The 23175-nt window shown below is 56.5% G+C and overlaps 1 protein-coding gene across 8 annotated transcripts; it reads right to left on the bottom strand.

Moving 5' to 3' along the window:
• Positions 1-38: 38 nt before the first annotated feature.
• MLXIPL (MLX interacting protein like) lies at positions 39-18975 on the bottom strand. Of its 8 annotated transcripts, none has more exons than XM_042025809.1 (19): positions 18825-18975; positions 18544-18654; positions 11647-11753; positions 11425-11507; positions 11145-11234; positions 10874-10918; positions 10377-10578; positions 9638-9715; positions 7626-7721; positions 5594-5766; positions 4920-5514; positions 4240-4313; positions 3681-3855; positions 2932-3044; positions 2650-2769; positions 2318-2445; positions 1904-2027; positions 655-784; positions 39-277 (listed from the first exon to the last, which is right to left on the bottom strand). In XM_042025809.1, the coding sequence occupies exons 2-19, from the start codon at positions 18558-18560 to the stop codon at positions 141-143; spliced, it is 2487 nt and encodes an 828-aa protein (XP_041881743.1). In that variant the 5' UTR covers positions 18561-18654; positions 18825-18975; the 3' UTR covers positions 39-140. The 8 variants fall into 8 exon arrangements, with proteins under 8 accessions (XP_041881743.1, XP_041881741.1, XP_041881737.1 ...); XM_042025807.1 differs by having other exon boundaries at positions 18544-18751; XM_042025803.1 differs by having other exon boundaries at positions 18544-18858; positions 18891-18961.
• Positions 18976-23175: the final 4200 nt, after the last annotated feature.

Consider the following 23175-nt stretch of genomic DNA (forward strand, 5'->3'; position numbering starts at 1 on the left):
TGCCCAGAGCGGCCCCGGGGCTGAAGAACCACGAGGGGTCCGTGGGACAGCAAGTTCTTTATTGCAGGGGGACGGGGGGGGGACAGCCCTCGCGCAGCCCGGGCTCCCCACGCGGGTGCCCGTAGGACACCCTGGAGCAGTCAGGAGGAGGAGGAGGAGGAGGAGGCGCCGGGGCGTCCCAGCGCCGCCACCGCCCGCGCCGCCTGCTCGGGGACACGGGCCGGGTCGCTGAGGATGGAGGTGGAGATGCTCAGCTGCCGCAGGGAGCTCAGGACGGCTGCGGGGACAGGAGACAGGGCTGGAAGGCGTGACCCATTCTGAGGAAGACGGCCCCGCTCCAGCCCCCGGAAATGTGGGACTGTGCGCTCCCGTAGCCCCAGTAGACGAGGTGAAGGGAAACCCACCCTGAGGGGCTTTGGGGAACGCTGAGCCTGCCCTGCCAGGACACGGGGTTAGGGTAGGGCACTGCCGGCTCAACTGGGGCGTGGGTGTGACAGGAGCACGGAAAAGCACTGAGCACGAGCCCCAGGACATTCCACAGATCAGCCCTGCCATCCATCAGGACACCCCTGTCCTTTTCCCCTGTGCCTTTCCCTCAGTCAATGGCCAACCCAACATGCACGGAGTGCCACAGCCAGGCACAGGGCCACCTACTTGGCCGAAGCGCTGGGAGGGAGCAGTGCTGGTCCAGCCAGGCGAGGGATGTTTGGGTGAGGCTCTCCATGCTGGCTGTGGACACCATGCCATTGAAAGACTCAAAGAGGGGCCGGATGATGATACTGAACTGGTGGGATCAGAAGAATTAAGGACCAGCTTTGCCATGACGATGGTCTCACTCCTCCCAGGTGTGGGCATCACCCTCCTATGGCAGCAGGACAGACTTTCTTGTCTGGACATGGAGCAGAACTGCTGGGACTGCAGGACGGGCCATGGAACAGACCTGCTGGGTGCCTTCCCAGCACAGCACCACACCTGGCACTAGCCCCAACTGCTGGGATGATGGCATGAGTGTCACCTGGGTAGTCGGTGGAAGAGATGCAAAACCCCTGTCATGGCTGGGGCTGCCAGAAAAGGTTGCCGAGACAGAAGACATCTCTTCCAGAGCAGGTCAGGGAACCAGCTAGCAAAGTGCTCAGGGGCAAGGCAGGACACCAGTGTGTCCTATAATCTACCAGCCTGCAGGGACCAGCCTGGTGATTTTATGCAGGCAGTAATCCACACAGATATCTCCACCACAAGCATGTCCTGGAGCCCATGTTGGCTTTATGATACCCCATGTCTTGAGGAAGGAGCTCCCCAGCTCTGTGTCGGAAGTCACCTCTGCCAGACATCCTGTGCCGGATGGGACCATGGGCAGCAGTGCCTTTCATCCCTCTGCCACTTGCACTCACAGACCTCACAGGCTCTGCCAGTGAGTCCCAGTATGTCTAATCCCTGCTCACAGAGGAGCAGATCCAGCCCTTTACCCACAGGTTCCTTGGCCCTTGATCCTCTCCACCCCTGTGTTTCCAGGGTATGCCATGCAATCACCAAGACCAAGCCATCATGTCCCTAGCTTTGTGTCTGGACCTTTCCTAATCCATGGCTACTGCCTCTCAGAGCCAGTTCCCATGTCATCAGGGGCAATTCCCTCTGTAAGCTTAGCTCCACTTCCCTTCTCCCTGAGGACCATTTATCCAACTGGTTTTGATCCTTTGTAGCAGAATATCCCTCCTAACCACAGCACCTCAGTGTGTTCCTACCATGTGACCTTGGCTGGGAAACATCTCCCTGTGGTCTCCAAAGCCCTCAAGTCCTCCCGAGCTTGAGGGACCCCAAAGACCCAGTAGCAGCATATGAACCAGAGCACCTTGTGTCTGGTGGAGGGTCAGAGGGAGCAGCGGGCACAGGTCCCAAAGGATACGATCCAGAACTTCCAGTTCTGCAGTGTGGACGAGCGAACGTACTCGTCGAACATTCTGCGCATGTGGTCAAAACGCTGGCGCGTGATGGGCACCCCTGTGGCCGGCAGCTGCTCCTGGCACAGGCTGTGGGGCACAACCAGTGTTGTGGGGCTGTGTTTGGGAGGCTGGGAGCCACGGAGGCTCAGCAGGAGTTGCCAGCCAATGTCCCCCTCCCAGCGCAGGTATTGGGACCTGGCCCCACTCCAGGGGCATCAGCCCTCCCGCAGAGAGGGTTTGAGGAGGGACAGTCAGCTGGGAGGTGCTCCAGGGAGACCTGCTGTGTCCTGCTGCTGTCCTGGCACTGCTGCTTGCCATGCCTGGCAACCCCAAAGCAGGCAGTGCTCCCCTATCTCCCCCCACCACAGCCCCCTTACTTGATGGAGCCATTGAGCTCCTCGATCTGCTCCCGCAGATGCTGCGCTTCGTCCTGCAGAGCTGCCCGCTCCTGCTGCAGCTTGCAGATGTACTCGGCTGTCTTCTGCAGGGTGGTGGCCTTGCTGACCTGGAGGGCCATGGGGTGAGAGGGGAAGGGGGCCCAGACCACCCTGGCACAGCCGCACTGTGTGCCTGCTGTGTGCTCCAGCCTCCCGCACCACAGGCTGGGGTGCAGGAGAGGAGCCCTGTGCTGTGGGTCACAGCAGGGATGCAGTGTCTCCGGGTGATACGCCATGTCCCTGCATGCCCAGGGCTGGCTGTGGGTGCTCACCTTGATGCTGGGCTGAGCACTCAGTGTGCTCACCAGGCTGTGCAGCATGGTGAAGCCCAGCTTGATGTTGAAGCGTCTCTTCTGCTCAGCAGAGATGTGTGTGATGCGGCGGCTCTCCAGCTGCAGGTCAGCACCGTCAGGCACCTCCCAGCAGTGGGGACAGCCATGGGCCACCAGCCCCACTGAGGACAGGCTGGCCCAAAGCTTTCAGTGAGGGTGGATGGTGTCTTGGGGGCAAGGAGGAAAGGGGGGTGCATATGGAGCTGGCAGGTCCTGCCATACCTTGCTGGACTCGGGCCTCCCTGGACGGGACATGGGGTGGTGCAGGGAGATGCTAGTGCCCAGCCTTGCAGTGGGTCCCGGGGAAGCCTGGCTGGGCTTGGGCCAGTCACTGCCTGAAAAAGGGAAGGTGCTGCTATGAAGAGAGGGATGGCAACAGTACTCATGACAAGGTGACACCAGGGTCCTGCACTGGGATGGGCAGAGAGGGGCATCCCACAGTGCTGCCCTCACCCCAGGACAAGCCACCCCACTCAGCTGATGGGGATGCTCCACTTCAGCCTCCAACCACACATTATCCCAAATCCCACTCATTTTACAGCTGCTCAGAAATGGGAAAATCTGGGATTTGACATTTTAAATTCCCATCATTTCTTGGGCTGCAAATCGCCTGGAAAGAGTCATGAGGGTTGTGGTGTTCAGTTCCCAACTGAACTGGGAACAACACCAGAGCCTGGTTTCCAGCAGCCACGCTGGTTTCTGCGGGTGAAAGCGGATGCTTCTTGCTCCAAAACCAGGCTCCGGGGTTTCAAAACCACAGTCTGACATTTTGCTCCATTTTTGTCTTTTCCTGTTCCTGCTTTTGCTGCTGGAGAAAGAGGCAGGTGAAGGGGCACAGAAGGAACCCTCCGTGCCCAACTGCATAAATGGAAATAGCCGGGATTGAAATGAAAATTACCACAATGTTTGGTCCGAGCTCTCTGCAGGAACCCCAGTGCCCTGCGGAGCTCCTTGGGGTGCTCCAGACTCACCACAAGCTGAGGTGGGGGACAGCTGCTCTGCCTTGGGGACTCGCAGGGGGCCCGGCTGCGTGCCCACTGTGTGCAGCACCACTTGGGAAGGGCTGGAGCCAGGAGCCAGTCCTGGGCTCATCTGGGCCATTCTGGAGAAGAAGGTGGCAGGGACTTTGGGGACAGTGCTTTGCTGCTGGGAGAAGGCAGAGGGAAAGGGATTTGGGGGATCAGCAACCAGGTCGGCCATTGCCCAGGCACTGGCAGCCAAACCCCCATGAGGGGATGGAGAAGGGGGATGTGCAGCCCCATGCCACCATCTGCAGGGGCAGCCCCAGCCCCAGGGCCCCAGGAAAGGGGCGTTGCAAGAAGGATGTCACTCACCTCTGCCTTGGTTCTTTTACAGGAGAAAAAACTCAGGCAACTCCTGCCACCCCCAGCCACCCAGCCACGTGCCCCCTCCTTCCTTCCATATCTGTCCAGCCCACAGCAAAGTGTGACCCCCAGAGCCCATCTCCATCCCTTCCCCAGCAGCAAGGAGAAGGCAATTCCCAACCCAGGGGGGTGGTTGAGTGCTTACCGGGGAGACAGGGGCCGGAGGCATGAGTCCTGCATCCATCGGGCGAGGGGTATCCAGTGCCAGGTCCTGCTTGGCTGAGGGGGCAGGGAGCAGATGGGTGCTGCTGCATGGGGCTCTTGGGGCTGGGGTGGCCTTTCCTGCCCCAGGGGACAGCCAGCCCCTCCCTGCACCAGAACTGCTGGATTGCCCCAGAGAACAGGGATGCACCTCTGGAGGGAGGAAGTGCCTGTTCTCTTCGCAACAGGGATGTTCTCAGGAGCCTTGTGCAGGCAGGGAGCCCCAGCCCCTCCTCAAGCAAGCAGAGGGACATGACCGTGCCCAAGGGACCTGTCCCATCACACACCCATGGGCAGCATATCAGGCAGGACACCAGTGACCCTCTAACCCATTGTGCCAACAGGGCCATAGAGACCAGACTGGGGACACAGGAACTTCCCATCTGTGCCAAGTCCTGGGGCTGGGCCTCATCTCCCTCTGAGGCCACTGAAGCCAGGGCGATCCCTCAGGCACGGCTTCACCCCTGGGTTTGGAACTACCCCACTATGGGGACCTCCATGTGCCCTGCCCAGTATTCCCTGTGTCCCAGCCCCAGGGAGAAATGGGGTCCCTGCTCTGATCCCCACAATAGCATGCCCCCCACCTCACCCCTGTGTCCCCCCACAACCCCCCAACCCCATTACCTGCGGTCAGGAGCTGGCTCGGGCAGGGGTTGGGCTCGGGCAGGTGAGACAGGGGTTGTCCTGGCAGCCTCCTTGCCTTGGTGCCACTGGGCTTCGCCTTGGGCCGCCCACCCCCACCCTGGGGCAGCCCCTTGTGGGGGGCAAACTTGGGGTTGCCCAGCAGGGCAGGGGGCAGGAGCTGGGAGGCAGCAGGGCTGGGGTACCCCTGGGTTCCCATGCCTGTGGCACAGCCCAGCCCTGGGATGTAGGGGGTGAAGCAAGGGCTTGAGAGAGGGGAGGCAGGGTGGGTGACAAGCGAGGGGTCAGGTGAACTGGCGTAGGGGAACTTAGAGCGGGGGGCGGAGGCAGGAGAGAAGGGGGGTTCCGGGCTCAGCAGTGGTGCCCGGGGGCATTGGATGGGGGGGACATAGTGGGGTGCTGGCGGCTCCAGGCTGAGGCACTTGCCAGGGAGGTCGTACTGCAGTGTGGGCTTGTGTCGGAACTGGGGGCTGAGGCTGCTGGGTGCCACGTCGGGGGGTTCGGGGGGCAAGGGGGCCAGGGGCCGCTCAGAGCCCAGGAAGGCGCTGTGGAGGCTGAGCTGGGAGGCACCACTGGGCTGCAGAAGACATGGCAGGGTCAGGGCAGGTGACTGGGACACCAGTTAGCCGTGGGCTACAGGCTGGGATCCCACTCACCTGGAGAAGGGTGCCAGGTAGGAGTTGGGCCTCAGGGCTCGCAGGCAGACCCTGAGCACCCATCAGGGATGCCCCACTGCTGAACAGGGGCTCGGCCGTGGGCAAGAAGCAGGATGGATCCTGGTAGCCTGGTTGTGTCTGAGATGGGGGTGGCCGGTGGCCGGTGAACATTTCTGCAGGACCAAGTGGAGACACAGTGACCGGCATAAGCAGACCTGCCCAGAGAGAAGGGGGACACCCTGGGGCACGAGGGGTGGAACCATACCCTGTTACTGGCACTCTGCACTTTCTGGGGCCAGGGCAGCTCCAGCAGATTTGCACCCAGGGCCGGCGTTGCCACATGCACAGGGGCAGGAAAACCCTGGAATGCCACCTGGAAAAACCCTGGAAAAACCTGGAATGCCACCCAAGTGTGGGGACCCCATCCCTGACACCCAGCTGAACTCCACGTGCTCCAGCCCCAGAGCTGTTCCCAGGGGTATGTGTTGCTGTATCAGCCCCAGGCTGGGGCAGGGACTATGACACCCTGGCTGGAGGGGCAGCCACAGCGGAGGGGCCGGACAATCAGGTCACGGCATTCCCAGGCCACGGGGATGGTCCCCTGGAGTGGTGGCAAGTTCTGTGCTGCCTGCTCCAGAGCTGCAGTGCGTGCAGCCTGTGGCTAACCACATCCCATGGCCTTCCCGAAGGCGAGCCGCGTGACCCTGCTGTGACTCCCGCTCCCTTCCTCTCTCCTTCCCACAACCCTGATCCTTCCGCAGGCCCAGACACCACAGCACAAAGGGCTGGCAGCTGTCTCCCTGGGCACATCAGCCCCATGAATGCCTTGGTGCAGTCCCTGCATCAGTGCCGGCTCTGGCATCGCCATAGGGAGGGTTTTTCATGGAGAGGATGACTGTGGGATAGGGATGGCACTGCCAGATGCTTCCCTGTAGGATGGATTCACTGGGTTTGCTGCCTGGCAGCTCCTGGCACAGGCTCAGTGCCTGAGCAGCCACCGGGCACAGGCACTCGCATCTCCTCTGGGAAGCACACAGCTGTGCTCTCTCCAGCCCTTGGCTGGCACTGGCAGTGCCACCTCCAGGCCCTACTGCCAGTTCTGCCTGTTCTGCCTGCCTGGTGTGCACAGCCAAGCTCAGAGCACTATCTGTGGTCCAGGCTCCAGCACCTGGGGTGCCCTGGCTGGGACCCACAAAGGCCTGAGATCCTGCTGAATCAACACCAGAGGAGCAAACATGCCAGCACTGTGGGATGCCATGGGACTGGGCACAGTGATGATTCCAGCATGCCATGCACTGCCATCTGAGGGGAACACTGATGTGAGACAGGACAGGGCCACTGCTGAGATGTCCCAGTCAGCCCTCAGACTGCCCCTTAGCCCTGCCACAGCCATGGTGAATCCCTGACAGCATGGCAGGGCCATCCCTGCCCCTCCACAGGCCAGCACTCTGTGTGTGCTGCAGTACTGCCAGGCAGGAGCTTGGCCTTCCTGGGATGCAGTCCAGCGCCACATTGCCCCCACCTCAGCCATGCCCACACCAGGATGTCCCTGCCACCAGCACTGAAGCTCTGCAGGTATTTATAGGCATTTGTGGTACCTAGCCTGTCAGATTTGATTGTGCCTCCCACTGTGCCTGTCAGACCCTCTTGTGCCTCTCACTGTGTAGCAGGGATGGAAGGTGGCCGGCAGTCCCTGGGAGCCCTGTCCTCCTCCCTTTCTCCTGCCCCTTCCTCAGCCCGTAGCTCTTGCTCATGCTTCTCCTCACTGTCGTATCGCCCCGTTTCGCTCCAGGCAGTGTGGCATGGCCAGGGCACAGCCCTGCTCAAGGGAGAAGAGCCTCTGCATGGTCTGCAAACCACACCTTTGGTGTCCTGTTCAAACCTGGGCGTGCTCTCCAATGTGATTGGGCTTTCCCAACCCAAGGACCCTCCAGCACTGGTCCCAGGCTTTGGGGAGAGCCCTGCAGTGCAGCAGGGCATTGCCACCCCACGGGACGGACAGCCCAGCCCCAGTGCCCAGCACAGATCCTACCTGGAGCATGGTGGCAGCAGGGCACAGGGTCGAGCTGCTCCCTCGCCTCTGCCATCAGGACTTCTCCATCTGCCTCATACCACACTCCAGTACCCGCTACAGACACAAGATGCTTCCTCATTTGGGGATTGGTTTGCAGGCGCTGACTGACAGGCACCGAGCTCTGCCGCACCACCCGACACAATGACAGCCCTGTGACCCCATGCTGCCCACCCCGCATGCCTGCCCTGTGTAGCTCTGCACGAGGCTGCTGGGCGATCCTTGCTCCCAAGCCACAAAAAGCCATTGCCTGCCCTGCTTGTGTGTGACAAAAGTGACTTTTTGGGACATAATTGGGTTGGCTGGCACCCAGCATTCCAGTCTCCTCTCCCCACAGCCCCAGGGGTACATGACGCGCACAGTGCTCAGATGTAACACATCGCCCAGGGAGCTGCTCCGTCCAGGACAAAACTCACACCGACAGGTCTCCAAGCACCCCACGGGATGCTGCTCTGTCCCAGGACACACCAGCCTGGCAGACCAGGAGCCACAGCTGGACTTGGGACCCTCCCCAGCTCCAGTAGTGTCCCCTGGCTGAGGCACTGGACATGGTCAGAGCAGGAAGGGACGTTTCCTTTTGATACTGTAGTCTGCAGTAAAATCCATCCCATTGCCAAGAAGCACCCTGGAGCAAAACGCAGGCCTTTTCCCAGGAAAAAAGCCAGCCTGACTGATGTATGGGTTCAGAGAGGCACCACCGTGCTCCTGCCATCTCCTGCTGAGCATGAGGCCATGCTGGGCCCTCAGAGAGGTGCTGGAACTGCTGCTGTGACACCATACAGGACCTCTTGGGGTAAGAGACACTTATCGAGTGTCAGTTTGACCCACTCGGAGCTGTCACACCTTCCAGCAACCGATGCCTGCTTAGGGCACCAGGGGACAGAAAGTGAAGCACCAGCCATGGCAACAGACCCTCTTCCTAGCACGGCTCACCCTGATGGGGTCTCTGGCTGGAATGAGTTGAGAGGGTGCTGGCAGGAGTCTTCCCACCTCATCCATCCCAAGGGCATCCATGCCACCACCTGCCCTGGCACACAGCGTGCCCAGCCTGCTCCCCGCCAGCATCTGGTCTTGCAACACCCTGCAGCTGTATGGCGCAAGTACCCTTTTTTCCTCCTCCTGGAGGAAGTGGAGACGGGCCATGGAGCTCCAGGGTGCTCACAGAGGGGTCTGGAGATGCTGGTGCTGCCCGAGGCCACTAGCTATAGCTGGGTAGCCACCAACTCCCCACCGGCTCCCACCCTGCACAATGTGCACAGGCCACCAGCTCTGGCATGTTTGAGGGCAAAGCTGGTCCCCAACAGTGCCTTACCCTGGCATATGGGGACACTGCTGGGACCAGGACATGTCCCAGCTGACTGCATGGACACTCACAGCTCAGAGCCTGGCATGGCAGCACGGGGGAGTTTGCCACCGCCCATTTGCTGGTGTTCCCTCAGCAGCCCCCTGCCCTCCAGCTGGACACCAGTGCCAGGTTTGTCTCTGGGCACCCTGGCAGGGACAGTGACTTGTCCCCACGGGATGTAGCACGGCCTAGTGCAGGGTCCCAGCTCCAAACCTACTGCCCAGGCCGTCTGGGCAGTGGGGTGAGGAGGGGACTCAGCAGAACCTACTCTCTAGAGGTTTCCTCTTCCTCTGGGGGACAATTGTCCTTCCTCTGTCTGCAGCTAAAAAGAGGGGCTTTGGCACTCCTGGAAATACCCTCTTTTTGTAGAGCTCCCCTCCCACAGCTCCTGGCCAAGCCCTTTCTGACCTTCTGTGGCTCTGTCCAGGGGCAGGCAGGCACACCAAGGCTCTGCCCTCAGCCCCTGCCCATCCACGCTGCTTTGCCCGTGCCATCAGATGTCAGTTCTTTCTGCCTGCCTCAGCAGCTCCCACTGCTGCCAGGCCAAATCTGTGACCCCCCCCATTTTAGGCAGTCACAGGGTGCAGGGCTGGGTGGGATGTGGTATTGTATCCAGGCTGCCTCTTACCTGATATGTCCATGTCGTCTAGGCTGGGCTGCAGGGGTGCCAAATCCGGCTGTATCATGTCAGCATTCCCGACATACACTGGAAGAGGGCAGAGCTGGAACATCACGGCCCAGCCACAGCATCCCCGAGACCCACCTTGAGTGCTGCTCCCACCACTGCCCTGACACCTGGCTGGCTGCCACACCTCTGTGTCACCCCAGAGTCACCCTGTATCACTGGGCAGGGAGATAAGTGCCTACCCTGTGGAGAGCCAGGGCCATCCCGTCCCACCACTCTGTCTATCAGCACCTCTAGGGCCTCATCCGGTTCCCAGGAACCCCAGTGAAAGGCTGATCCTTGGCACAGGACCTGGCTGCAGCTGCAGATGCCCCAGGGACATGGCCAGGTAGGGACAGCAAAGAGTGGTCATGGAAGCAGGATCTGCCCTGGGGGCTGGGGCAAAGTCCTTCATGATGCCGGTAGTCCCCGGGGAGCTCGGCCCTGGGACAGCGTATGCTGATGCATAGGGAGCCACAGGAGAGGGGGATGATCCCACCCTGCCCAAACACTCCTTAAGCATCCCCTCCTCTGGTGGCTCCTGCTTGGAGCAGGACAGGAACATCCACTCCCCCTGCCCCAGCAGGGCAGATGCCAGGAGACCCTGCCTGCCCAAAAGCTCAAGGCTCTCAGGGGCTCAGCCAAGAGGCAGAATCCAGATTCCTCCTCCACATCCTGATGAAGCATGGTCTGGGGCACCTACCATCCTCGGGGAGTGCCTGGTGAGTGCTGGGCATCTGTGTCATGGTGAAGAGGGTGTCAGATATGTCCGAGAGGAAGGCGTCCAAATCAAAATGCTGCCTGCTCCCGCGCTCCTCCTCCTCCTCATCGCCAAGCAGCATGGGCACTACGTTGCAGAAGAGCTGGTTGCACCATTTCTCCGTTGGCCTCCAGACATCCTCGTCCTGCATGAGGCAGAGCAAAGGAGCTGAGTGGACACCTTTCCGGGGTAGGGCCCATGTCTGGCTCCCCGGCTGCTCCCCCTGGCAGCTCCCATGCTCCCTGCAGTGTTTGCTCCCTCCAAACCTGAACACCTGGCACACTGCTGCTTCCAGAGGGTGAATCCAGCATCCCAGATGCTCAGCATCCCATTCCAGTGGGCTTATCATGCCCTGGGGCTTTTCTTTGCCCTTCTGCCCAGTGCAGGGGTCCAAACTGCGCTCTTTTCTCCCATTTCCCACCCTTTCTCAGCAGACTCACCCGCTTTGGACTGGAGATCTCTCCCTCCCGAGTGGACTTCCGGAGCTGGAAGGAGAAGACAGCCTATGTCACCCCCCAGGCAGGGTGGGCCTGGTCTGGGGAAGGGCAAAGGGGGCAGAGCTCAGGGGGTGAGCTAGCATCCCCCTCCCATGCTGGCAAGAGCCTGTCACGTCCTGCCCTGTCAGCCACGGCTCCAGGTTGGGCACACTGTGTTCCATCCCACTGCTGGCACTGCCACAGGATGGGGAGCAGCACGGGCAGAGCCACTCACCCGCTTCTTATAGTAGATCCTCCACTTGTGGTACTCCCTCATCACCACCTCGATGCGGCGTTTCCAGTAGTTTCCCTCCAGCACAACAGCCTGGGGGGCAGGACAGGAGGTCATGGCTGAGCTCCCCGGCCCCAGCACCCCACAGCCAGGGCTGCTTTCCTTGTACCATATCAGAAACACCTTTTCCAGCAAATCTGTGAAATGCAACGTGTCCCCAGGTCCCCCCTGTGCCACACGGACCTGCTGCTGCCCCAGAAAGCTGCAAGGGACCCTGCCCTACCTCTGGTTTTCGGTGCTCATCAGCCTCCATGCCCTCCAGAGGGGTGATGAAGCCACACACAGGGTTCTTCCTCCGCTCCACATCTGCACAGGGGAGAACACAGCTGGCTGTATCCATGTCCCATCCCTATCTCTGCACCTGTACACGGTCGTTCCACTGCCAGCCCCATCTCACTGGCACAGCCTGGCATCTGGCAGACAGTGGGGTCTGACCCATACTCACACTGGATGTACCATGCTCTCCATATCACGTTGTTGAGTCGAATTTTATCCCAGCAAAGCAGCCGCAGCCCCTTGAAATTCTTCCACTTTGGAGACACTAGCTTCCCACTGAAACACGAAGCAAAGGGAAAGCTGAGGAGCACCACCTTGAAAGATGCCCAGGGGCCACCAGCCTGGTGGCAAGTCAAGAGCAGGTACAGCCACGTGGCTCCGCTGCAGGTGCTTGCCAGGCTCCTGGGGGAGCACCCGCAGGAGCATTCCAAACTCCTGCACACCCTGGGAGCAGCACAGACCTAAACCCTGAGCTTCACAGACCCACAGGAGGCTTCTCAAACCCCTGGATTAAAGCACAGTGCACTGAGGCATTGATTCCTTGATGTTTGAACCCCAGCTCTGAGGTGGGATCCCGCTGCCCCCACCAAGCCAGCTGTGTCCTGCCCCTGGGGGACAGGAAGGCAAGTCTCCTGACCAGGTGAGATGTGTGGTGACACATGCTCTAGTGGCTCTTGCCTCATCACAGTGTTTGGGCAGCTAATTTTGACCCTCCCTTTAATGCCAGGCAAGGCTTGGAAATGCTGCCTTCAGCTGGGGCAGTCAGGGGCAGCCATCGTGGTGTGTCTGGGAAGGCAGGACAACAGTGGAGGATGTTCAGGATGTTAAGGGACATTTGCCTGTGCCCCAAGACAGACAGAGAGTGACACCAGCCCTGCCCTCAGCCAGAGCTTCCCTGGCATCTTCTCAACACCCATCCCTGCAAACCTGCCCCCCCCAGCCCGAGCTGGGCTCCCTTCTTCTCACTTCCCGGTTCCCAGAGGCAGCTGTGTTTGTTCTGCAGCTCATCATGGTGGTGCTGGTGGTGCTGGTGGTGTTGCCCCTGATGGGACCTGCAGTGCAGGTAGCCTCATTTCACTCCTTGTCTTGTTTCTGTCCAGCCAGGGGACACAACACCTCATATGCAGCCCCCTAGGAGGTCCTGAGGGTCCTGCTGCCCCAGGAGCTCTGTGGGGGAGGCCAGGGTCCCCTGCCTTACTTTGGGGTCCATTTTACCTCTCTGGCTCTCCCAACAACATGGCATGGCCTCAGGGCAATGCCAACTGCTCCAGGGGTACCATTGAAAGCCAGCTGCAGGCTGCATGGCCTGGAAGGCCATGTCCCTCTCCAGCAGAGAGTTTGTACCCTAAAGATCTAAGTGCTGCTTTGACTCCAAATTTTCCTTGGTACATGCATGGAGCAGGAAAGGTGGAGGCTGAGCTGGTGTCAGGGTGCTGTATCCTCTCTTCCCAGCCCCTCCAGGTGCCACCAGGTCGTGTCCCCAGGGAGGTGCTGGGGATGAGAGCTTGTGAAACCTCTAAGTGCTCTCAAATAATGATTTTGGTGGGTTCTGTTTTGACCTGCCTTGAAATCTGCTTGTGGCAGAGGGGGAGAACTGGGGACCCCCCCAACTCCAGAGCCTGATGCAGGGATGTGTCTGGGAGCAGGTGCAGGAGTGGATGGGGATGATCTCCCGAGGGAGACCTAGCCTGACACACAGCCCCAGGAGCTGGGGAAGGACCTGTGACTCCAGCCTGCAGAGAGTTAAGCCTGACACTGACCACTCCACTATCACCAGGATTTTGAACTTTCCCCAGGTGCACAAGGCAAACAGCAAGATGGTGCCAGGTGGAGGAGCCAATGGAAGGGACAGGATTCCTGGGCACATGGCCAGATCTTGCTGGTCAAGGCCACGTTCCTCACTCACAGCCAGCTGAGAGGAGCAGCCTGAGCCTGTGGGACACAGGAAGACACCTTGGCCACACATGAGGCCAGTGGGCCATGGCTAGGAGTTGCTGTGGGGCCTGGAGGCAGCAGGGAGATGCCTTTTGGCTTTACCACCAAATGCCTTTTTTCCCCCTTAATGATCCTTTCAGTTTTGGGGCTTAACAGGCTGATCTTTGTTCCCTGTTTTGCCTTGAAAAGGGCCCCACCCTTCCCTGGGAAGACGGATGCAAACTCCACATTGAACCATGGGAAGGGTATAGGGTGCCCCAAACAGGTTTGGGGTCCTGCTGCCCTACACTGTCACAAGGAGGGGGACACAGATCCTGCCACTGGCTACAGGGTGTTTGTGGGATGGGGTGAGGTGGCAACAGGGCCCAGCCTGGGTCCAACACCGGCATGGGTCCAGCAGCACCTTGTTTGGTCTGTGACTCATTGACCCATCCAGCAGTTTCATGTGTTGCAGTCCCTGATCTCATGGCAACACGGGTACTTTACTCTTCATCAGCAGCAAGAGGAGCAGGGAAGAGAGGAGTGATCTGGAGAGATGCAGGGTTGCACAAAGAGAAATGAGCAGCAGCTGAAGGGGAACAGCTGAGCCGAGGGTCTCCTGGCAGGGGTAACCCTGATCATCCCTTCCAAGGAGCAGCATCCCCATGAGGCCATCAGAACCCCGCTTTGTTTCCTGGGCTGTGGGACATGGCTGGCAGAAGAACAGTGTTCCCTGCAAGTCCTGAACACTCATCTTCCATTTCTCAGAAATTTTACTATCAAAAGCATGCCTTTTCTTGAATTTTTATGTTTTGAAATCCAGAGTCCAGCAAAGAAAGTTAAAAATCTCACCACAGTTTTCCTTTAAACTCTCCCTTAAGTGAAAAATGGCTCTCTTCAAATCCACCTTCAAACTCTGCCATCTAAATGAGCTGGATTTTCACCGTGGATGAAACAGCCACTGCTGCAGCTCGGCTGCCTCCTGCGGGAGTTAGCTCAGTCCCAGGGTGATTTGGGGATAGTGTTGAACAAAGGTGTTGATAGACTGTGCTGGGAGTGGGACCCGCTCTGTGTGCGTACTCCCAGCAGGAATGCTCTGCCTCTGGGACAGACATTTATCTACCTCCATGCAAAGACAGCATGAAGTGCCCCAGCTGAGAAGGGAAGGCATTGAAATCCTCTTGTAGAGTTGCCTGGGAAGCCAGAGAGAGCTGCAAGCCAAGCCCCACCTCTACAGCCAGTTATTTTGGTGGTGTCCGGAGGTATGACCCCTCTGTGCATGGGAACACCAGCACACCAGCCCAGCCCCTCTGCACAATCCTTGAACAGGATCAGCCCCAAAACCTTGGAGAATGACAGAAGAAAGGAGCGCAACTCCCTGCCACTAGTGACAGCAGAGCCACAGTGCAGCGTCGGTGGGTTTAGCCTGAGCATGAGCCTTTCCCACTCACCAGACCCCCTAGAACGGAGGTCTTCTGCCAGAAAAAATGAACCGGGCTGGATGATGAACTCCAGTGAGTGCATCCCTCGAGTCTCTGCCTGGTGTTCGCTGCCCCTGTGTGCATTTAAGGCACCGTGAATTAGAGAATCAATAGCAGCAATTCCACCTCTCCCAGGGGAGACAGAGGCTGCCAAGAGGATGAATTAGTATGGAATTGGCACATGAGATGCCTTGTTTTAAATCACAAGAGGGGCTGAGTGGATACTCCAAGTCACTTCCCAGTCTGAAGAGGAGGTTAATCTACATCACACTCTGGGAACAGCTTTGGGAAGCTGCTTCTGGAGCACGAGACAGATGTTGCCAGGTAAGATCACGAGTGACTGCAGTTTGCATTTGCCAATCTGCTCTCAGTTTTCCTTCCTTCAGGAGGAGGTTCCCCAGGTCAGTGATTCCCAACAATAAGTCACAGGAAGGGGTGTGAGCCCACCCAGGACACTGTGCAGGTCACACTGTGGTGATGGAAAGGATGAGCCTTCTCGTGCTAAGGCCAAAGTATGAGCAGCTACTGAAGAAGCTCAGCTCCACCCTCAGCTTTTTTGGGTAATGAGACACAGTCAGGTGGGCTGCAGGCAAAAACAACATTCTAGGGAAGGATTCAAGGAATGCAGGATGTTGCAGGAGAAGGAGTGGAAAAGGATCATTAAGCAGGAAGCTGCTGTAAATGACCTGGAAAATAGGTAGAAAGGAACTGCTTCATCCTAGCCTTAGGAGGAAGACCTCAGAGAGAAGAGTTGCCTCTCTTTGGGGGGTCTGAGGGAACAAGTTATTGCTGGAAGCAAACCTTGATGTGGAGGGAGTATTTCTTTAGCAGCGAGAGGTGATGCCCAGTCCTGACTATGGAGGGAAGATAAGTCATATCCCCAGGATGATTGCTCAGGCTGAGACAAGACTGCTACAATGTCTGTGAAATGCACAGCAGGAATGCTGGAGAGGGGAGGAATTCCAGTTATAGCCATTGAAAGATAATTAGGGAAAGTTTAGTGAGTTGCTTTTGAAATGGTGTGAGCCCAGACAGCAAAGGATGGGTGGCTGCAGTAGTCACAGCTCACCAGGAGACAGGATAGTTTTCTGCTCTTCTCCACACTGTTGTGGCCAAGTCTGGACACTATGTCCAACGGACAAAGAGGGAGGTTCACAAACTGGAGTGATCCTGGAGGAGGATATCGAGGTGGTTGGGGACTAATATACATGACAGAAGAGGAGTGTGAGGGGTGGGTTTGTTCAGCCTGAAGAAAGTGAAGAGGGAATTACTACCATCAGCTGTCCAGAGGAGGAGATGGAGCCAGGCAGTTCTCAAACATGCACTGAGAAAGGCCAAGGGGAAATGGACATGAGAGTCCGAACAGGTAAACTCCAAACTAGAGCCATGGAAGGCTGTGGGAGAGGGGCAGCCCTGGGCAGGCTGGGCAGGTGATGGGCTCACTTCCTAGGGCCCCATCCGTAGGAGTGATGGCCCTGAGCAACCTGACCTGGCTTTGGATCTAGCCCTGACCTGCATGAGGGTTGGACGAGGAACTCCACAGGTGCCCCCCTTACCACACCTTACAGTGTTTTCTCCTTGGTTAGGAAGTTAGTCTGAACTTAACTGTGGGTGCTCTCCTGAGGGCTGGAAAGTATTGGGCTGGTGACCCCAACTGAGGCTGTGCTGCCTCTGGAAACCTGGCTGGGAGGGGAGGTGTGAAATGATAGGTGGTGCAGAGAAGTATCAAATCAGATGTAGAAGTGCACCAAGAGCCTTTAAACTCCATTTTCCCACCCTGATACCTTTGTCCAGCTGCTACCTACAAGTGTGTCAAAAATGTATTAGCAAAGGAAAGGCTGAGAGAGCTGGGGTTGTCCAGCCTAGAGAAGAGAAGACTCATGGGAGACCTTAGAGCCCCTTCCAGTGCTTAAAGAGGGTCCGAGAGAGCTGAAGAAGGACTTTGGTCACAGGCCTGGAGTGACAGGACAAGGGAGAATGATTTCACAGTGCCAGAGGGCAGGGCTAGATGGGATACTGGGAAGAAATTCTTCCCTGTGAGGATGGGCAGGCTCTGGCACAGGTTGCCCAGAGAACCTGTGGCTGCCCCATCCCTGGAGGTGTCCAAGGCCAGGCTGGACAAGGCTTGGGTAAGTGTCCCACTACATAGGAGCCAGTGTCTGCACTGCCATGCTCAGTGCAGGAAGGAAATGAGCCATTGAGAGTCCAAGGGGTAGGGAGAACTGGAGCAATGGAGCCCTGACTGCAGTGGAATGGCCAGTCCCCAGTCACACACTGTACTCCAACTGCCAGAGCCCTTGTACCCTGTCTGTTTCCACTCTGCCTGGGAGCTCCAGAGCCCAGGGGGGCACTGAAGCTGGCCTGCACCTCAGGAGTCAGAGCACTCTGGTGTGACAGTGTCTGCTCCTCGAGCCTCAAAGATGCAGGGCTCAGGTATGGAGAGAATGGGGCTGGGAGAGGAAAAGAGAGCGAGGCCACCAGTGTCTCTATGTCCCCTGTTTGTGGCACTCAGGGGTGCCCTGCCTGACCAGGAAGCATGATCCTCACCTGGGTCACCCCACACTGAGGCTCCCTGTGCTCCCACAGAGCACTGCCTTCCCCAGCCCCTTGGAGCAGAGCTGTGCTATGCTGGCTGCTGGCAAACTGGGATGATCCCAACCACCACCTGGGATATGGTGACAGGTCAGATGTATACAACTATGTGGGAACAGGTACCCTTGGAGTGCTGTTTCTATGTCCAGCATCCCCAAGCATGTCCCGGCAGTGACCATGTTCCCTATTGCATCGAGCGTTCAAGGACTTCAAGGCAAACCTGAGAGATTCTGGATGAGGCAACCTCTTCAAGGCTGCTTTTCCGAGGATTTGCTTTCACATGGTAGGACATCATCATTCTAGGTTTTCACATTTGGACATTTTGGGAAAGCTATGCAAGCAGTTTGGCACTCCAGCAGAGAGCAAGTCATGCTGATGCCATGCTGGAGAGAACTCAAAACCTTGGGGCTTGGCAAAGGAGGGGAGCTGCCTCCAAGAATGTGGACCGTGACTGTAGGGGACACGTTGCAGTCTGTCCTGTTGTCACTAAAGAGCTGTTACTGGTCTTAGACAATTTGGGTGGCAGGGGAACAATGCAGTCACCCATCTGATTTTGCAGGAGAGAAGGAGAAAAGCTTTCAGGAGACCTTGGACAAAACCCATGCAGTCATCCAGTCCCAAGTGCTGCTGCATGCCATGGAATAACCTCAGGACATGGGGACAGAGTCAAGGACAGAAAGCAGGACTCCTGCTCTGGGCTGGATTGCCAAAGAACTGAGTGTTAGCTGTCCACAGGGTCACTGCTGCTCTACAGAGTGTGCTAGGTCTGGCCATGGGGGAAATACAGCCAGGCACAGTGACACCAGATCTCATGGGAAAATGGAGGAGAGTCAAGCTACATGTGAACAGAGGAGAAACTTCTCACCTGGTTCCATAGCCAGCAACCCAACATCAGCTTTTTTTCCCTGAAACTTTCCAGGATGGCAATTTCTGAGCATATGGCACATCACAGCCCATGGAGAAGAGGAGGAGGATGTCAGATGGAAACAAATTCCTGGCTGGGCAACAGGGCTCAGCTAGCCTCCTGCCTTCAGCTAGCTGGGGGTCCGTAAGACACATGCAAGGGCTCTGAGACTCACCTGTACTCCAGGCTCATGCACTCAAAGAGCCGGGTGAGGGTCGGGTCGATACTCCGGGGATCAGCAGGCTCGGGCTCAGCACGGTGGTGCCGCCGCCGGGGCAGTGAGTCGCTGTGCGGGGATGACACCATGAAGTGGCCACTGTGGATGACCTGGGAGGAGTTCTGTGCCCCAGCGCTGGGTCCTGTGCCACCCACAGCTGTGTCCTCTGAGTCAGAGTCAGAGTCAGAGACGGGGCAAGGCCCAACGGGAGGCTCCAGGAAAGGTCCTGGTAGTCCCACCTGAGCTCCTGCCATTCCTAGTGCCTACTGGGGAGCCCTTATGGATCTGACCCAGCACTGTGATCCACGTCCCAGTTGAGCCGAAGCCCTACAGGCACTGCGTTGGCATCGAGCACATGCTGTAGTACAGTACAGGACACCGGCACCACACCTCCTCCTGGGCACCTCCTCCACCCAGCCCACGCCGTCTGCTCCAGGCTTCAGTGATTGGTTTCCCAGGGCGGATTTGCTGCCAGCCCTATTTATAGTGCTGGTGGTTGATCCCGCCCACGGCACACCATCAGCAGGACACGTCCAATGGCCATCAGGCACCAGCCACCTGAGCTTCAGCTCCCGGCCACCGTCCTGCTCCAGTAGTGTCCTGACAACTCCAGCTTTTAAGTGCCCCACACACCTGGGGAGGAGCACTGCGGGTCCCCTGTTCCCCCTTGCTGTGGCCAAGGGTTGGCTGGCAGTCGGCTCTGTTTACCCAGAGTTAATCGCTGATCCCGGGTGCCGGTGGAGTGAGGAGTAGGCAGTATTTACCCAGTGCCTCTGCTTTAATGGATCTCCCTGCACTTTCAAGGGAACAAATACAGATTAAGGGACACAAACAGGTAAAATTATAGCAACGGGCACTCAGCTCAGCACAAAGCAGGCCAAGGCACTGAGCCAAATGCTGAGCTGAGAAACAGCCCCAGGAAAACCTGCTCCAAGGTGTGACCCAGCAGGAGACGGGATGCAAACAGCAAATGTGAGAGAGAACAACTATGAGCTTGGGTATGGTGGGATTTACACACCTTGTGGTCATGCAGTCCTTAAAATCACAGAATCATAAAATTTTACAATGGTTTGGGTTGGAAGGGACCTTTAAACTCACCTCATTTCACTCCTCTTCCACTAGACCTGGGACCCCTTCCACTAGAACAAGTTGCTTAAAGCCCTGTCCAACCTGGCCCGGAATACTTCCAGGGACGGGGAAAACACAGCTTTTCTGGGCAACCAGTGTCACAAGCATTTGCTCACTGACCTGAGCCACAGAGGGACCCAGCGGATATAATTTCAGACTTAAACCACTTTTTTTCTCTCTAGTTCCTGGCAACTTCTTCCCCAGCCCCACATCCTGGATGGAGCACATATGCCTGGAGAGCACCCAGGCACAGATCTTAGGTACCTCCAATGGAGATACAGTATAAATGGATGGGATAAACCCGACATAGATAGCTGCAGGCACTGGAACCCTAATCCAGTTTGTAGATGGAGCTGGATACTTTCCATACCACCTAGGTGGGTCCAAGAAGGGTCAGCAGCTATCCAGGGTGTTTTCCAGAGCTGAAAGAAGAATATGCACAAAAAGCTGTTTTGTACAGCTTCTACACTGGTTGTTGCAAACCTCCCTTTGGAACCGTTTCTTCATTTAAGAACCATTTATTCATTTTCCAGCCAGATTTCTGTGGGTCTGTAGCTTTTTCCCCCCCCCCATCTGTGATTCCTTACAACCACCTCAGCCTGTCCCAAGCTGTCTGTCAAGATGTTGAAGAGAGAAGTAATTTTAAAAGTACTGTCTGCATACATTTTAAAGCAGTAATGGGCATGTGAGTGTCCTGGGAAACTAATAATTAGGCAAGGCACAAGGAAACAAACATGTCAGAGATAAAGATACGGGATGCTCCTAGGGACAGGGTGGGATTTTGGGGGTGTCCTGTGCAGAGCCATGAGTTGGACTTCGATGATCCTTGTGGGTCCCTTCCAACTCGGGATATTCCATGAATCTGTGACTCTATAAATACAATAAACTGAGGAAGAGTCAACACAGTTTTTAGAGGAATGTTGTGACTCAGACATCTGTTCCAGCTGTTGCAAGAAGCGGTGGTGTGTGTGGACAACAGTAACCTGGTCAATATAATGTCATCCAAAAACACTTTGAAGAAGGTCTGTCATAGAATTTTCAGAGACACTGAGCTGTAACAGATCAACAGCTTGCAAAGATAAGGCAAATTGGTAAAAATGCAGAGATTTCCTGTCGGATGCTACAAGCATCTCCACTGGGGCTGGAATTTTCAGCGTATTCATGATATGGAGAAAAGGCTGCAAATTGGATGGTGACAGTGTTTCTGCTACAGAAAATAGTTTAGAACTGACACAGGTAAAGGTGGCTAGAGAGCACTGCAGAAGTATTTCAGGCTACAGAGCAGGTGGGTGATAACATCAGAAATTAGAGTCAATGTTGAGAAGGATAAAGTGAAGCACATCCCTCACTGTACACCGGGGGACTCTAAATTAGATGAATGCCAGTCAAGAGCTAAAGGTGACTGTAAGCAGCTCCCTGAAAACATCAGCTGAAGGCTCAGGAGTGACTAAAAAGTAAAAAAGGCTCCAGATATTGCAAGGAAAATATCGCTTGCCCCAGTATAAAGCAAGCTCACAAGTGTGTGTGGCTTTGGTGCCTGGCTCAGAAAAGATGGAGAAAAACTGGAAAAGGTCACCGTCCTGGTTTGAGACCAAGTCGGAAGAACATCCAAAATGAACATCCTCTGATGGAAGGCAGGTTTCAGCCATTCCTCCCCCACCAGGTTCGGGAAAAAAGTTTTTCCTCGGGGGAGAGTGAAAGGAAAAAAACTATTTATTTAATAGACACAATGCACAACGGGAAAGGAATAATACTGGAAAATAAAACCTCTCGCTGTGGAGAGAACCTGGTAAATTTCCAGAGTCCTTTGTGGGTGTGGCTTTCTCCTCTTCGGAGCTGGGTTGGCTTGGGCCCCTCCGGGCCGAGCTGTAAGGTCTCCCGGTGTGTTCTGGTATTGCTGAACAGTCCAGCAGAGAGGAAGAAGAAACCAAAGCCCCAGGACAACAAAGGAGCTTAACTCTCCATCTCTCTCTTCCAAGAAAAGGAGCCAAGAGCCAGGAAAAGCAGGAAGGTGCTTCCCTCTGCTCTGCAGCAGCAGCAGCAGCTGTCTCTGTGTCCTTGGAGCACAAACTGCTTTGAAAAATTTGTCTGGCTTTTTTTTTTATCTCTCACACCCAGTTTTAAAGGCACAGAAAAGCACAGGAATCACGTCTGGGCATAGAGCGGCGATAAGGGATACACATCGTAGAGTAACCCCAAAAGAGTCACAGAGATGAAGAAAATGGGTGGTCAGAAGTGGGAATGGCACCCCTGCAAGAAAAGGGATCAGGACTGTGTTAGGAAAGAGATGAATGAGGTGACAGGCACTAGCAGTGTAGACATGGATGCAGTAGGAACAGGGAATGGTTAGAGGTGGTCATTCAGCACTTTTCAGAGCTGGAGGTTGGAGTGGATGATCTCCAGAGGTGCCTTTCAACCCTAACTGTTCTGTGATTCTGTGTTTCTAGAGGCAGCAGGCAAAGGAAGGGCTGGCGTGGCATGTTCATCTCAGGATGCTGTGAAACCAGAAGTCTAATCGGTCTTAATAAGGAATTGGATAAACTGATGGAGGACTGGAACTATTAAAATTCTTTGTGTGTCCAAAGCAAAGCTGACTGATGGGAGCTCAGGACACAGGCACAAATTCACCCTTGGCCTCCCATTGCTCAGGTGGGTGTTGTTGGGCACGGAGTGAGATCTTCCAGACCCTCAGGGTGAGAGGCATCCCCAGCTTGTCAGAGCCACCTAGGCATCTGTTCCTCAGGCCCATGCAAGAATGGGCAGAGAAAGTCTTTGTACTTTCCATCTTTCACTGCAGATGAATAAAAGATAAGAAAAAAAGAGCAAATTATACCTTGTGCAAGCTCACCATGTTCCCTAGGAAACAATTCTGAAGTGCTTATTAAATCCTTTTGAGAAAGGTTGAAAAATCCTAGTTTAAGGAAACATGTTGTATTCTCTCTGCCTGGAAAGAAATTTTCTGCTGTGTATTTTCTGCTTGCCCAGAGAAGATGTGGCTGCTGCATGTCTGGAAATGTTCAAGGCCAGGTTGGATGGGGTTTGGAGCAACCTGGCTGTCATAGGTTAGCAAGCATAGTCCCAGAAGGGATGTCCTTGCTAAGGGGTGCTTACAGTTTCCTCTGGGAACTGATAGAACCTATCAGCTGGCCAGTTTGAATATGGACAATTCTTTAAGCCACTTAAAGTTGTGATCACCTCTGTGATCCACATTTAAGAATAGGCAAACTCCCCCTCCAAGCTCTCTCTCGTTTCCGGCGCTGGGACAGGTGGCTGCAGGGCCCTGTGTGGGGCCCAGTGGGCCCGGCCAGGCCCTGCTCGGGCCAGGCCGGGCCGGGCCGCGGCCATCCTGGAGCCATGGACCTGTTCCAGCCGTGGAACCCCCCCCACTGCCTTGCCGTGGGCAGCCGGAGCGGCTTGGCTCTCCCCCCTCTCCCCTTCGATAAGAAAAAATTCAACATTCCA

Source organism: Corvus kubaryi, unplaced genomic scaffold, assembly GCF_017639235.1.
Source record: "Corvus kubaryi isolate FWS band 111438036 unplaced genomic scaffold, C.kubaryi_AGA036_p1.0 37284, whole genome shotgun sequence".
NCBI lineage: Eukaryota > Metazoa > Chordata > Aves > Passeriformes > Corvidae > Corvus > Corvus kubaryi.

Excerpts from the sequence above, each read along its gene's own strand:
- MLXIPL (XM_042025802.1), bottom strand. The coding sequence starts at position 18,839 with ATGGCAGGAGCTCAGGTGGGACTACCAGGACCTTTCCTGGAGCCTCCC. Across the intron at positions 11,508-11,646 it reads GAGAGCATGGTACATCCAGT|ATGTGGAGCGGAGGAAGAAC; the intron begins GTGAGTATGGGT and ends TCCCCTGTGCAG. Across the intron at positions 3,045-3,680 it reads GTCCCCCACCTCAGCTTGTG|GCAGTGACTGGCCCAAGCCC; the intron begins GTGAGTCTGGAG and ends TCCCTTTTTCAG.